General features: G+C 36.5%; 1 protein-coding gene across 1 annotated transcript; it reads left to right on the top strand.

Moving 5' to 3' along the window:
- Positions 1–2,581: 2,581 nt before the first annotated feature.
- LOC134755108 (uncharacterized) lies at positions 2,582–10,310 on the top strand. The gene is made up of 4 exons (XM_063691586.1): positions 2,582–2,605; positions 3,029–3,110; positions 4,384–4,561; positions 9,929–10,310. Exons 1-4 carry the CDS (start codon positions 2,582–2,584, stop codon positions 10,308–10,310), a joined length of 666 nt encoding a protein of 221 aa, XP_063547656.1.
- The last annotated feature ends 5,678 nt before the right edge of the window (positions 10,311–15,988 follow it).

The following is a 15,988-nucleotide window of genomic DNA, read 5'->3' as shown; positions in this document are numbered from 1 at the left end:
GAAATGTCTTTAAAAAACCCTTAGGGTAGGATCAAAAACTGAGTAATTAAATCCGACTCACGCTTGACTGCACATTTCTAATAGGTTTTCCTGTCACCTATAGGTGTGTAAAACATAGGGTGTTGTATTGGTAGGATCTTGATTATGACAAAAGACTCCGCTGAAATATATGTATTTTCCAAAGTCGAGGAACAATCTCGAAGATACAAAGGTCTTACGTTCTAAGTGTTCTAACGACACCGTGCGAATCTCACGGTGGTCGGGAGGAGAAGGAAAGCAGGGCAACTTCAAGTTTGTACGGTTGGTAGTAGTTAAAAGCGCGGCCAATCAGGGGTGGCTTCTGTAGAAAGCAAGGCCCTAATTGGTCCCGCTAATCAAAATTGACACAGATAGTACGAATTGGGTAAGTTAATGGGTCTAACATGAATACAATAAGAAGTGAGATAAATAACTAAATGAGATAAAAAGTGCAGCGCTGACACAACGACGCCACATCACATCGTCCCCTTCCTTTTCGGAGATAATGGGGGGGGGGGGTATTTTTTTTGTAAATTTTGTTTAATAACTTCTAAACTATTTATTTTAAAATATTACAAAAAATATGTACTTGAGATTCTCAAAATAAGGTCTTTCATTTTCAGATATGTAACACGATATACTTTGAAAAACTTTATTTATTAATTTTCTCATTTACCCCCCAAAAGAGGCCCCCATGTTTCAAATTCATTTGTTTACATTACATATCCCTCTTTGGGTCACAAATTTACATATGTGTACCAAATTTTAACTTAATTGGTCCAGTAGTTTTGGAAAAATGGGCTCTGACAGACGGACGGACAGACAGACGCACGAGTGATCCTATAAGGGTTTTTCATTTTGAGGTACGGAACCCTAAAAAGTAAGTATGCTTACATTGGAATACATAAAATCAATAACCAATATCTGATTATTTTAAATACAAAAACTGTCATAGATAACCAAAATTTTAGAAATTAAAGAAAAAATCACAAGGTATTGCTATTTTAAAACAATATAGAATCGAAGTGTGTCGGTAAAAACGACTCAAGTTCTTCAAATTGAGACTTATAAGACTCGAGTCCTACCAACACTACCTCACGCTGCTATGGCCTCCTTTCGTTCATACCATATGGTGAAGCTATGTTCAAATGGGAGAAGTGGACTGTAGTAGTGAACTGTGTGGATAGTTAGGTAAAGATGTAAAAATATTGAAACAGGAAATTTATTACAGGACGACACTACATTTAATGGTCAATGAAGAAGAGATCACTGTAGCACTCGCAACAAATATCAGTAATATCACAGATTTTAAATGAATGCTAACACAAGACACAAATACATCCATCCATCCATTCACCACACAGACACACCTAACATTTTCTTTTGGTTTTCCCTGAATCGGATAAATTAGTGATTCGCTAAATATAACATATAACTACTGTCCGCGCGCGAATTCCGTGCACGGCTGAAGAAATGTTAGAAATGTTGGGCGTCATGACAGAGTGATGGTGACTGGTGTCATTTTGTACGTACGGGCGCGGCGCAATATATTTTTTTATGTGAAACGTGAGTGAAATGTCTTTAAAAAACCCGTAGGGGTCGAATCAAAAATCAAAGTAATTAAGGCCGACTCACGCTTGACTGCACATTTTTAATAGGTTTCCTGTGATCTGTGTGTGTGTGTGTGTTATTTAGAAAAATATATATAGGTATATTAAAGATTTATAAGGTATATTTAATATTATTAGAATAGTTTATTTAAATTAGGTTAGTTTATATTCTGTACCTACTTTTCTGTGGCAATAAAGCATTTTTCATTTCATTTCATCTATAGGTAAAGATCTATTTTGTGTATTTTTTTCAAAACTTTAGACCCAGTCGTTTCAGAGATAAAAGGGGGGAATGGTCATTTTTTGCCTATTTTCTTGAATAACTTCTATACTGTTTCTCCTAAAATTGTAAAAAAAATATATTGAGATTCACACAATGAGCTCTTTCATTTGATATGTAACACGATATAGTTTGAAAAACTTTATTTTTTAATTTTCACATTTACAAAAATGGCCCCCATGTTTAAAATTCAAATTTGTTTACGTTACATGTCCGTCTTTGGGTCACAAACTTACTTATGTATACCAAATTTCAACTGAATATGCCGAATACCGAATAGTTGCCGAATATTCGTGGCATCTCTACTCGAAAGTCTCGAGCTGTTTGGTAAACCCTGTTGATAAAGCGTCGTTCGACGCATCCATATACCGCCATAGATGGAATGGAAAACACTAACAACATTCCAAACGAAACGATCAACTGCCGATGCTCTCATTTAGGTATGCTACTACTTCTTAGTCTCTTTCCATTCAAGGTGTGAACCGAGCACGGAGATACGTTATTATAATTTTTCATAATGTTTTACAAAGAGTTCTTGTCTTTCGTTTTGTTTTTGCTTTTTCCGATAAGTAAGGTAAGCTTGGAGTTATTTAATAGTACGAGTCATATGTTTTTGCACAGTTTTTAGTGTTCCGTACCAAAAAGGTACAAATCATATTCACCTACAAGCACAATGTCATCGCAAATACCAGGGTGCGTATGCCTCCTCCTGTGCAATTATCGATATCAACTCACCTGTTTAAACACGGCAACCACATAACAGTGACCAGAAAAAGATAGGCAACCTAAATTCATGTTGTACAAGTTGTATACTTTCCATTGGAACTTAGTTCGTTCGGTAGGCAAGTCGGTGAAATTTGAACGAATCAACCTATATCTTTTTTCAAAAATGTATTAAAAATAGCCTAGCCTAGGTCATATTTCTTTTGGCAACCCTATTTATTTATGTTCAGGTACATTTTTTCTTTCATAAAATCCTACTACTATAAATCAATGATCACTTGTAATGTAGGTTACATTATCATGGGCTGTATTCCATGAAGAAAAGCGTATTCAACTGTTACATCTTTAGTTTTGGAATTTAAATTGTGTAAATTTAAACAAAATTATTGCATTTCAGGGCGCCATACCGGGAACCTTCTTCTGGAGACCCCGACTGGGTATAGATTTGGCTATGCCTACTACAGGTATAAACATGAAACGCCTTATACACTTTACACTCTTCACTGCATAGTATGTGCAGAGTTAAAGGCCTAATACACCTTACGTTACTTAATTCAGAACTGAATCCTAAATCGCTTAGTCACTAGGTGCCATCGCATACAAAGGGAGCGCGTCCTAAAAAGTAACCGAGTAAGAGTCGGTTGCACCAAACCGTCTATCACCGTTAAAGCCTTCGCTAAATTTTATTGTATGGGATGTTTCACAGTCACGGCCAATTGCTGTTGATCAGTCTGTCAAATGTGGATGGTGCCTATTTAAACCCCTGAGCAGTATTTTTTCATAGATTTTCCGTATTTCTGACACTTGTCTGACCAAGCTAGTTAGCTTAGGTTAAAGTCTTGATACACCTTACTTAATTTAGTTGTTCCAAATAGGATCATAATTAGCATTCTAAAAATTTGATTTTATTAGTTAGATTTCACTTAGGGCCAGTTGCAGGGTCTCGCTGCGTCTTACGTAGGCGAACACTCGCGAACGCGAAGCGGCGCGGCGCGGCGCGGTACGGCGGGCCCAAGGCATTCGCGTTCGCAACGAGATCGCCCACGTAGGACACTATCTAAGGATTGATTCACCCAGCTCCGCGCCGCGCCGCTTCGCGTTCGCGTTGTTGTTCGCCTACGTAGTACGCTGCGTTATTTTATTATAATTATTAAGTCACAGATAATATTGACAACCCTACCATATTTTGGAGTTTGTATGAAGGAAACAATTTTTTTTTTTCAAGACTACCCATATAACTTTGGAGATGAAATATTTCATTTAAAGGACTTATAATAACATACAAATATTGAAAACTTCATTATCTCAAATCTGGACATTCTTGGACTCATTCTACTCAGAATCGTCAGCATTCTCCATCCTGCCATTAAAAAAGATGTCCCGAAATGCCCATTCCATTACATTTTTTTTTGATGTGATTTTTTTTTATTTGTATGTGCGTGATGTAGTGGAATGTACAATTTTCATACAAATTAAGTTTAAGGTCCAATTTCTAGAGTACTGAAACTGAAATTTACTGTAGTTTGCTCACTCACACAAAGAATAGTAATGTCAACGCGCAACAGACAAGTAATACCTACAATATGGAACAATAAACTCAAAATAAATTAAAAAAGCGGGCAATGTTGTACAGTTTTACGGTACTTACTACAAGTAGGTAGAATTGTTAATATAACCCCGCAAATTTCAAACTACCCACTCAATAAATACGTTTGTTCCAATCTCTAGAGTCCGCGTTAACAGCTTTTGCAGCTAATAAGAAAAATATCCAGGCTGGGCTAGTGGTGCTGATAGATGGGTACGACATCATGACGTCCATACTCGGACTGCTGAGGGGCGCAGAATTCGCGGCAGACGATGATTCGATGAACCCCGCCTCAAGCGTCTACTACACTGGCGTCTACAGGTGGACTTTGAGAAGTCTAGACTTGTAAGTAACAATATCACGCCTATGTCACATCTGTGCTTGAGCGACACAAGCAGGAGCTTGCTGTCACGACGGAATATCGAGAAATAACCGCAGGGTTTCTTTTACATTTGCCGCAGGCTTCATATTCGTGACACAGCAAAGATATTATACTACATTGTCCATGTCGCGGGTACGGCCGCCACTTGCGATATCCGACAAGTTACGTGGGACTAATAGGGGGTATTACTGCAATGTTCTGCCACCAGAGTGCAGCACTGGGCTAGTGCTTTAGTAAACCATAGAGTAACTAATACATACTGTACCTTTAACATGTTTTTGACAAGTTTACAGAGATAAGAAAATATGACATTGATGCATCAAGGCGGTTTGTTTACAGAGGATCTACCGTGTAACGCGAATCCGAGATTTCGCTATCTGCATCTTTATCGCTCGAATATGCAAGAGTGACAGAGATGTTAGATAACGAAATTTCGATTTTCTTGTTTCGCGATAGACCCTCAGATTGTGGTAGTGGCGCCCCTTACGCAGAGTTTCGCGTAATATTCCCTATTGTCCGGCTATGCCGTCTCCGATAAAATAAAAATAAATAGTAACTGACGGCAGAGACACAGCAATACGTAGAAGTGAGATACAGATATCGCCATTACCTAACGTATAGTTAGCTCAATCCCTGTCGTCAGTTACTGAGTTAACTAAGGAGTGTAAAGCGCTTCAGTGGAGGAGAAAATGTACACCTAACGAGTACAGTGGCGAGTCAGTGGTCTCAACCGATGTCTAAACACATCGCCGAGAAGACTGAGAAAATGACCGAAAAATCCACTCGGCTTCAATATTTACCTATACTAGACCTAGTGCCCAGCCCCACGTTCCCGGCATTGACTCTGAATGACTCGGGGGGTGTAGAATCGAACCATGCATACGCCTCGCGCATTCGCCATTCGCCGCTGGCTGATCTGCGCTACAAAGTTTATACTGTACACGGGTCAGGTCATACTGAAAGTTCCTATAATTTCAAACACATTTGGTTTTATTCTCGCTTTTCTTATTTTTTTTTGTAGATTGGTTTTATAAATAAATTATTATGATTATGATTAGATTAGTACAAATTTTCTTCACGATAGGATTATAGGATCAACCTGAATAGTACACGGATCATTTTTCCTAAGGTACTTTTTGTATGAAAATCTGGGGCCGCAGTGATTTTGTATGGCGGTTGCGGGGTATCTATTTAGATCCATGTTTTCTTACGTATACTCGTACGTTCATTCATTCAATTATCTATGTATTTTGTTCATTTGGTTGTCTAAGGTTGTTTGATTCTGCTGATAACTATGCGATTTATTGGAACTTTTTACTATTGACCATTCAGCTGCAATTTTAGCTTAGAGCGTCGCTATTTTAAGACGTCCTTCTAGTTTGTCCTCCGTAGGATTAATATAAAAGCTAATTAGGGTTCCGTACCTCAAAGGGAAAAAACGGAACCCTTATAGGATCACTCGTGCGTCTGTCTGTCTGTCCGTCTGTCACAGCCCATTTTCTCCAAAACGACTGGACCAATTAAGTTGAAATTTGGTACACATATGTAAGTTGGTAACCAAAAGACGGATATGTAACATAAACAAATGAATTTTCAACATAGGATCACTCGTGCGTCTGTCTGTCCGTCTGTCACAGCCCATTTTCTCCAAAACTACTGGACCAATTAAGTTGAAATTTGATACACATATGTAAGTTTGTAACCAAAAGACGGATATGTAACGTAAACAAATGAATTTTCAACATAGGGGCCAGTTTTAGGGGGTAAATGGGAAAATTAAAAAATAAAGTTTTTCAAACTATATCGTGTTACATATCAAATTAAAGAGCTCATTTTGAGAATCTCAAATATATATTTTTTTGTAATTTTAAAATAAATAGTTTAGAAGTTATTTAAGAAAATAATTACCATTCCCCCCCTTATCTCCGAAAATATCGGGTCTAAAAATTTGAAAAAAATATACAAAATAGTTTTTTACCTATAGATGACAGGAAAACCTATTAGAAATGTGCAGTCAAGCGTGATTCGGACTTAATTACTTAGTTTTTGATCCGACCCTACGGGTTTTTAAAAACTCACGTTTCACATAAAAAAATACATTGTTAAAAATTGTGTAATATACGGAACCCTTGGAACGAGAGTCCGACTCGCACTTGGCCGGTTTTTTTATTATTAAATTACTATATTATAGTTGCTCGAGAAGTGGGCTTAATTCATTATGCCATAATGAGGAAATGAATTGCCTCCCAAATGTATCGCCTGCGAGGTAGCACCAACAATTTACTGGTAGATGTAGCAGAGAGGTGGGACTGTCAGTGTTTTAGTCACTGGGCATTTGCTCACCGTCCTGTGTATTATACCAAAACCCCAAATAAGTTGTTTAAAAAACTAAGACCTAGGAACTATTTCAAATTTCAAACTATGTACTAACTCTAATATTGTAAGTATGTATATAACTAACAATCTATGGGCAATCTGGCCTGAAATAAAGAATTTATTTATTTATTATTATAAAATAATACTCAAAGCATGGTATATATAGCTTTGTTGTCGAATGAGGGAACATTGAAATTCGCATAAAATTTTAACTCAAAAAGGAGGAATGTGTCAAAATGGTTCAAAAACCAACAGAGTTGAGAATTAGATCATTAGATAGGTATTTCTATGAACTTCATTTCGTTCTATGGACACCAAGAGGAATTCTATAGCAGAACTGAGATATCGGTATATTAGTCAAATGTCATCTTTTACCAGTAGGCGATAAAGTCCACCGCCAACCGCCACCACCCCGGGCAAGCGCGGCAAACCATTCGCCGCGCTCGCCCGGCAGTGCCCGAACATTGAATTTACCCTGAGCAATTTATTTACTTACTTGGACTCTATTGCCTAGGTAATAAGGGTAACAACATTTTGACTAAAATACCAATTTCTCAGTTCTGTAATGGAATTCCGCTTGGTGCCCATATAACGAAATTAAGTAGGTACATAGAAATACCTATCTAATGACCTAACTCTAATTTCTGGTGGTTTTTGGACCAGGCTCCATACAGTTGCCCATAGTCCTTTCTCGGGTTAAAATTATGAAAACGCTCTACATAGGTACCTACAATTTTCAAACTGCTGCCATTCCTAAAATATGTACTCACGTCACACCTTAACGCTTGTAAATATTATGTAATTATGAATCCGCCATTGTAATCGTCTGTAGTATTCAAATGCCTTGTAGGTGTATGCCCCATGCTTAATTGACTACTTGCAGAAATATTATTTTTGAAACTCGAGGTCCATGGGGTCCCAGCGCGCACAAGTTGTTTGCAGAAATCGCGAAGCGTCTGGTTGACGTAACCGGTGACCGAAGAGCTGGTGGCTTCCTCGCACAACGTATTAGCCTTGCGATACAGCGAGGAAATGCCGCCAGCGTCCTTGGTACAATGCCTCAAGGGCCTATTTTAGATTTAAGCTAGTTATTAATTTCGTTTAGTATAGTAACGGCACCAATCATGGAACATTTAAGAGAAAATTTGGAGTTTATTTTACCGCCACCTGCAAAATTTCTACCGCTTTATTCGTTATAGTGGAATGTCCTATTCGTCCTTTATGTTTTTTATGTATTTACTTATAAGTAGGTACTGCAATTGGTTTCAATATTATTAACATTTTGCTCCAGCCATGGGATGTATGGCGCCATTACATTAAAAACTAACAACAATCAATGATAAATAAAACTTAAGCATCCCTATGGCTCTTATTTATGGCACAATGTTGCGAACGTTTAAAAATTGAAAATAAATACTTATTTTACAGGATTTGTCTATACCATCCCATTACTTTATTGCCAGTCCCATTATATGGGTGGTTACTTTAGTACCACTGTGTATAATGGGGCGTCCCGGAAGTAAAGATACTTTAATATGAAATTTAATGATTTTGGTTGAAAGTAGTCACAAAGTTAATTAAGTTATTAGATTGATATCAAATTTGCTCCTACGACTGACAGAAATTGAAATATTTTTTTTCTTAGATTTTACGCGGCCAGTCACACTACGGCTGTTCAGGATTTTGCAGCCACTCCTTTTGCCATACAAAGTATTTCCTAAAAAAATGGATTTTTGTACAATTTTTTGGTCCTAAGTCACATATTATCTATACGACTAAATGGAAGTTAATGAATGTTTGTACGGAAATGTTTCCTTCATAAGCATCATTGAGATTCGCCGGAGCCGGAACATAAGTTCAATCGTCAATAAATCGTTGAGTATTTTTTTCACCTAACTATTATAAACTTATTGGTTACCTCTTTTGGCATGTTCCTCTTGGTCCTTTATATACATAGAAGCAGTTTGTTGCTCATGTGGTTTTAAACCTAGACCGTTCTTTTTTTATTCTGGCGACAGAGGACTTTGATACTTTTAATTTATCCGCTGCCACTCTGACGGACGTTAAAGGAGTCTTATCAATCAAAAAGATTTAACTCTGTTAATATTTTGAGGTACCGTGATTGTCCTATTTCTAACCGGAATTTTCTTTAAACTAATCTCACCCGTTTCTTCATAAAGTCTTATTATTCTATATATACTAGTTTGTCTAGCTTTTCCTTGAAGAAAGTGTTTTACTATATCCTTTTTAGTATGAGACTCGTAAAATAAAGGCAATTCTGAATAATCTTATTAGCAAGTGCTTTATATTTTGATCATTCATTTTAAAAAACTAATATGCAATAACGAAATTTCCGCTTTAAATGACAGATAACGAAATCGTAGATGCAACGACACCATAACTTTTGTTTTGTTTTAATACAACTTTCAGCCAGTAAGACTTTGAAAGTTGTCTCTTTACTTCTGGGACAGCCTTTATTTATCTTGTATGTAAATAAATGGTTTTTAGGGTTCCGCACCCAAAGGGAAACGGGACCCTATTACTAAGACTCCGCTGTCCGTCTGTCCGTCTGTCTGTCTGTCACCAGGCTGTATCTCATGAACCGTGATAGCTAGACAGTTGAAATTTTCACAGATGATGTATTTCTGTTGCCGCTATAACAACAAATACTAAAAAGTACGGAATCCTCAGTGCGCGAGTCCGACTCGCACTTGGCCCGTTTTTAATTAAACGCCATCCCTATGAATATCAAGGCAGAAAAATATCAAATTAATAATGTCTGGTGGTGGTAACTGTGCATGGTAAGACGACTTTTCTCTTTGTTTGTTGTTGGACTTTCAACTTATCTTCAACTAAAGCAAAACGTCATTGTCATAGGTACTCGTAATACTCGTATTCTTAATACACGAATCCGTCCAATCATATTAATATAAAATGTATTATGTTTCCTTTAGATTACCACACTGGTTTAGAGGCAATTTCGAAGAAGCGCTTGGAGTGTGGAATAGCCGTTTTAAATATATGGAAGCTGAAGTGCCTGAGTGGATGAAAAAAGTATTACCCTGGGTGCCTAAGAAATCTTGGGACACAGAACATGAAGATTTGATCAAATTCAGAAAGTTTGCTGAATCAGCGTTTACCCAATTCTACAGAGTTCCATCAAAAACCTTCAATGGCTTCAATTCGTTCTTGCCTGGTTCGTTAGATGATTTTGTTTTCTCTTCAGCTTCACGAGATGACTTTGAAATGAGTAAGGAAACGCCTGACCAAATTATGACTGCGAAAGAAGAACTGAAAAAGCGATTAGGTGAGACCAACATCTTCAAAGCCAACTAATAAAGGGTAGTCAAATAGTATCATCAGCGATTCCAAACCTTAAAAATTCTCGATGAAACTGTTAACTGATGTTCGTTATTTCCATATTATCTTACTGAAATTTCATTCGTTTTGTTTTTTGAGTTTTATTGCGATAATATAAAGTATTTTTCAGGTTGTATTTTTCCCCCTAATATGTTCTCACTGCTAAGGTGAAAAGTCGCGTGTGCTACATGAGATCCTAGTTATTTGTTTACATCTCGTGCTTTTGATTCCCTTGCTACGCTCAAGACTAAGTAATAGATTCACTCGCTACGCTCATGAATCTTTCGCTTGCATGGGCCTCGAAATAAGCACTCGAAGAAATATCGAACTTTGCTCTCTTGTTGCACAAATAAATATTGCATATATGTCAACGATAGTTGGTACTGAGCTTGGCCGGGGCCGGGCCGGAGCTTCCGGCGCTTCGTTTTCTATGGAAAGCACCACGTGATCACCTGTCATGTCATATAAAATGACATGTCGGACGCCTCGGCCCGGGCCCGGCCCGGTCTAGCAGAGTCATCCTTGGTTCCACTTACAATATACACACGGAATTAATGTAAACAAACTTTTGCAGCATTCAAGGTACTTAAAATGTCCATATTTTCCATATTTATTAGAAATCTTTTTATATCCTACTACAGAAATAATGACTTTGATAAAAGGAAACTAAATTTGAACATAAAACATTTTGGTACGAGTATATTAATGGAATATAAAAAGCTGCTTTTGTCAGGTAGTTTATTTATTGCACTGGTATCACTAAATATGGAGATTCACCCGGGCGATCAAGTTGCGGGCCGCTAAACTTTTTTGCGTAATGATACGGAACCCTTCGTGCGCGAGTCCGACTCGCACTTGGCTTTTTTTTACATTAATTCCGTGTTTAAAAATTCCAGTTTAAATAGATTGTTGCCATTTCAATGTTGGAAAATGTACATTTCATGACTCCTCTACATGATGGGCCATTATACTGGCCCACTAAGATGGCCCAGCGTGTAGAGAGGGTAATGGCACAGTATTACAATATTCCCTACAGTAGCGCGACGAATGTACTTACGCAGAGCAAAAGAGGGGAACTCGCGGGGAGGCGGGCGGCGCGGGCCGCGTACCACAAACACGCTTAGTTTGTGGTACCGAGCACGAAGGGCAGACGCGGCCGTGTTTTTACTTCAATTATCATCACTACATAATTATTAGTAATAATTATACATATTCTATAACGGTGCGCACAAACTGTTATGTGTGGATGTAATTCGACATCGAAATCCCAGGATTTAAAGTTTCATAGATTTCCCCGCGACGAGAGGTAGGTTTTTTTCATTTGTGTACTTATAAGTTGGAACTAAATACCAGAACAACATCTAGTAATTACCTACTTACTAAGTATTATGTAATTATTTGTATTAACTAAGTTAAGAGTTACTTGCACTCGATCGTGACGAGAAAAACCTCATAAAGTTTTATCAAAATTATGTAGTAGGAGGTACAATCAGCATTATTTACCTACCTATTAGGTAAGTAGGTAGGTATGTACAGTCAGCTGCAGAGAAAAAGTACCCCCCCTGCATGCAATGCAGAAATTTGTATGCAAAGGTGCTAAGCTAATAGTATTGCTGACTGTACATCTACTTCTACCGGCGGCTTCATGGAATTTATAAAATTGCCAAGTCGTAATCAATCTCATATACGTATACTACCTACCTACCTAAGTATAATACAAATGTAGGTATATATAGGTATTTCCACGGGAGTTGAGGTAATTCAATGAAATGAATGAGTGAACGTGAATGTAAATAAAAACGCTTAATTATAGTTGGTCAAGCAAATCTTGTCAGTAGACAAAGGCGCGAAATTCAAATTTTCTATGGGACAATATCCCTTCCCCTCGCGCCTACGTTTTTTAAATTTGCCACCCTTTTCTACTGACAAGATTTGCTTGACCAACTATATATTTTTAATAGGTATAAAAAAGAGTAAAATAAGGCAATTTATTACTTATTCTCTTTGGTTTCTACGATTAATATTATATTCATAATAATTACGCATATCTGACCTTTATTTATTCATATACTTACCTTAGCCATTTATTTAAATAAAATCGCTTAATATTTTCTTTGCTGTTTTGTTTTAAGTCGATGAGTTAATTATTTTAAATGTCCATATGAATAAATGATTACACCAGATTTGTAATAATCACAATTGTTTTATTACCCATTTTGTGACAACCCTAGCATATTTGCATGTGACAGCGTAAGTACCTACACAGGCGGCGGCATCGCGCGACATCAAAGGCGTTGCGCTACTGTAGGGAATAAGAATAATTGTAATACTGTGATATACACCGTGTTTTTTTTTATTTCCGTTAAATTCGACACGTTGCTTGGCACCTTAATAGAAGCTACCTGGTATATCGCTTTTTGTAAAATTCGAAAAAAAATTTTTTTTTTCCTTTTTCATACAAAATTAATGAATATTGCATTGTAAATTGTAAAAGGTTAAAAGTTAGTGTGACACATAATGAAAGAAAAGTAGGTAATGTAGGAATTGTCAAACTAACTCACCTCAGTAACCTTCTTGTATAGTGAATAGCTATCAATGGAAAACTCTTTACTGACGAAACTTAAAAAATAAATAAAATTTGAAGGCAATGAACAATCTTTTACACAGGCTCAGCAATTAAATTTATTTATTAAATATCTCAAAAACTGTAAGAGCTAAAATACTAGTTTCTTAGAGAAATTAACTTTATTTAACCTGAAGAATCTCCCCTTAAAATAAATAACACGGTGTATACACAGCGGCACATTAAAGAAGAGACGAGTAATGATTTTTCAGTAAGGTTTTAAAGCTTAAAAGAGTTTTTGCACAAATAGGTCAAACACATTTTAGAAAAAGGTCACTTCTGTTAACGACTCTGGTACATAGATATCCCGTTTTTCTCCTTTGAGTCTCAAGTACTGAAAAATGTATTCCGCCTGTAAAGGTGCCGCGTAAAAATTAGCTTTAGGTTACCTTAAAATATTTGCGATGTCTACAGAAAACACGCGAACGAGTTTGCTAAAAAATTTGTATGAACCAAATTTAAATTGACTTACGTACTTAGTTCTATTGCGATGGATAGATAACATCCACCATCTTCTTCTACGCCATTTCTTTTTAATTACTTTATTATTATTTTAAAAAAACTATGTATTTAGGGTAAATATATTACTATTTTATAATAAAAGAAATACATAAAAATTAGAAACAAAAACCCATTCTGAGCCATGCCGGGTCCAAAGGTTCCCATCACACTAGCAGCGTTACCCCGCTGTATGGCGATGGAGACACGTCACGCGGTCACGCGCCTCCCGCTCCCAGGGCCCGGCTGTCTCGACGGCGACGGGCACGAAGTCATAGGTGGCTTCCAAAGCAGAGTAATTCAGGCGAATTTTTATAAATTGTATATGCAGATGTCCAACCGGACCGGCAATCCAAGGATGTGAATAAAGTTTATAATTAGTACTATAATAGGTAGGTACATTTTTATCCAAGTTTTCTTATGTGAATCTTGAAATGACGTTAATTTCAGCATCAGATGCTGAAATTAACGTCATTTCTTCGTCTTTACAGATTCTGTATCTTACATGGCAAAATATTATCATTTTTTACACCAGTTACTTTTATTTGAACACTTGCTATGACTATGATATAGATATGATTGACTTGTTGAAGTAACACTACTTTTCGTCGTGAATATTCTACATGTCGAAGTAGATCTGAAATGTTAAAGAATGTCTGCAAATGACTTTGTACGAAATTTATTAACAATAACAAACCCAATACAAACACAATAAATAAATAAATAAACTAATCATTAAAATCAAAAATACGATACATTGTCCAATAATCCCCATTATTAAGAAGCTACCACGTTGTTACCACGATTTTGTACCTTTCATGAGCATTCTTTTCATATAACTGTTATGCTTATTTCGGGCTTTGGTACTGCGATACTATCAATTTAAACTAATGCCGAGAGTTGACTTTATTTGCAAGTTTCCTGGCAACTACGAGGTAGGAAACTAGACTTAATTTACTTATTTGGGAAATCATGCGTACAAGAGGATCACGCCCGTTTTAAAGGCAATTTTAGAGTGCTACAACACATAGGGCTCAAATTTATCCCCAGTAGCATTTATACGTCATTATGACGTCAGCGACGTCATTATGATGTAATAATGCCGTCATTAAGACGTCGCTGACGTCATTTTGCTACCTGGGATGTAACAGCTTTTTGCTGCCTCCGAATATTCTTACCTGTCGTCCTACATTAATTAAACGTGTTAACTCCGAATGGTGTTATCTGAATTTGAACCATAAAAGTAGAACGCTAAAATTTCCTTTAAACGGGCGTGATCCTTTTCACTGGTGAGAAATGAGGTAGCCACCGCGGCGTACAAAAGAAACAATGCCTTTTGTTTAACAGCTTAGGGTTTGAGCAAAAATCATTTGATATAATTCGTACTATACAACCATGCAGTCACATAGTTATAAAAAAAAAAACAACTTTTTCGAAACCACGTCCAGTAAAAAAGATCATGACAGGGTATCATGTAGCAATTGTAGCAGCTCATAATGCACTAGTAAACTAGTTAATGAATATACCCTTCCATCTCCTCCAAATGGCTGTGCACTACAGCAAAGTTCTCACAAATAAAATACATCAGTAACTGACGAAATTAAAGCCATTTCAAGCCCTAAATCATCTAGGGTAAACCCTCCATTGAATGAACACCCCCCAGTGAATGAACAAAATCCATTTTTTGTCTAAAATAAGAAAAATAGCAATTTTTACCATTTGTCGTATTTTTTTATTTCCTATTTCGACCAGTTTAAATGTGACTGCAACTCTGTTTCCTATGCAATGGCAACCCGTAATAAATTTATTTTCGACCAGTTTAAATGTGACTGGCGTTTGAAGTTTACGACACCAGTAAATGAACACCTCGTTCATTTACTGGTTTTAGAACATTTGATAAGCCAGTAATGGAACTATAAAAAATAAAGACTTAATCGCATAATACGCCGACAAAATGTACATTTATAAACGGTTTAACTCCTAATCTACCCAAATAACTAAACTTTGTACAGGTAAACATTAAATAAGCACTTCATATGTTGCTCCAAAACGTACACTGTTCTTATTTGGGATCTAATTTTTCCATACAAAACTTCAAAACCAGAATTGAAGTTAAATCAAGATAATGTTCTAAGATCTAAATAATGTTCATTCACTGGATTTTGCGGTGTTCATTCACTAGTTTTTATGTTCATTCATTGGGTTTTTGGGTAGTTTTTGATAAATTCTACTATAACTCAAAAACTATGAAAGTAATAAAAAATCGCAGGGGATAGATTAAATTGCAATTAATTATTCCAATTATTAATGAATGCTGACAAATGTTTTTTTTCAAACTTAGATAACTTAGAGATTTACTCGTCAGGAACTCTGAATCATTTTCATCTCTTCATCTCCCATCTCAGAGATGATTTTTCAATTGTTGCGGTCATTGTAAATAACATCTGCATTATCTCTGTATACCTCACATCCAGGGGTCCCTTTGTTTGACATAATTATTCAAAGTCATAATGTAATAATTGTCATATTATCA

This window comes from Cydia strobilella, chromosome Z, assembly GCF_947568885.1.
Source record: "Cydia strobilella chromosome Z, ilCydStro3.1, whole genome shotgun sequence".
Taxonomy (NCBI): domain Eukaryota; kingdom Metazoa; phylum Arthropoda; class Insecta; order Lepidoptera; family Tortricidae; genus Cydia; species Cydia strobilella.
The sequence above is the reverse complement of the archived record's forward strand: the minus strand, read 5'-3'. Positions and strand labels throughout refer to the sequence as shown.

Bases quoted from the DNA above. Each gene is read 5' to 3' on its own strand.
- LOC134755108 (XM_063691586.1), top strand. From the start codon at position 2,582: ATGTCATCGCAAATACCAGGGTGC. The intron at 2,606-3,028 runs GTATGCCTCCTC...ATTGCATTTCAG, and splicing joins CATCGCAAATACCAGGGTGC to GGCGCCATACCGGGAACCTT. The intron at 4,562-9,928 runs GTAAGTAACAAT...TGTTTCCTTTAG, and splicing joins ACTTTGAGAAGTCTAGACTT to ATTACCACACTGGTTTAGAG.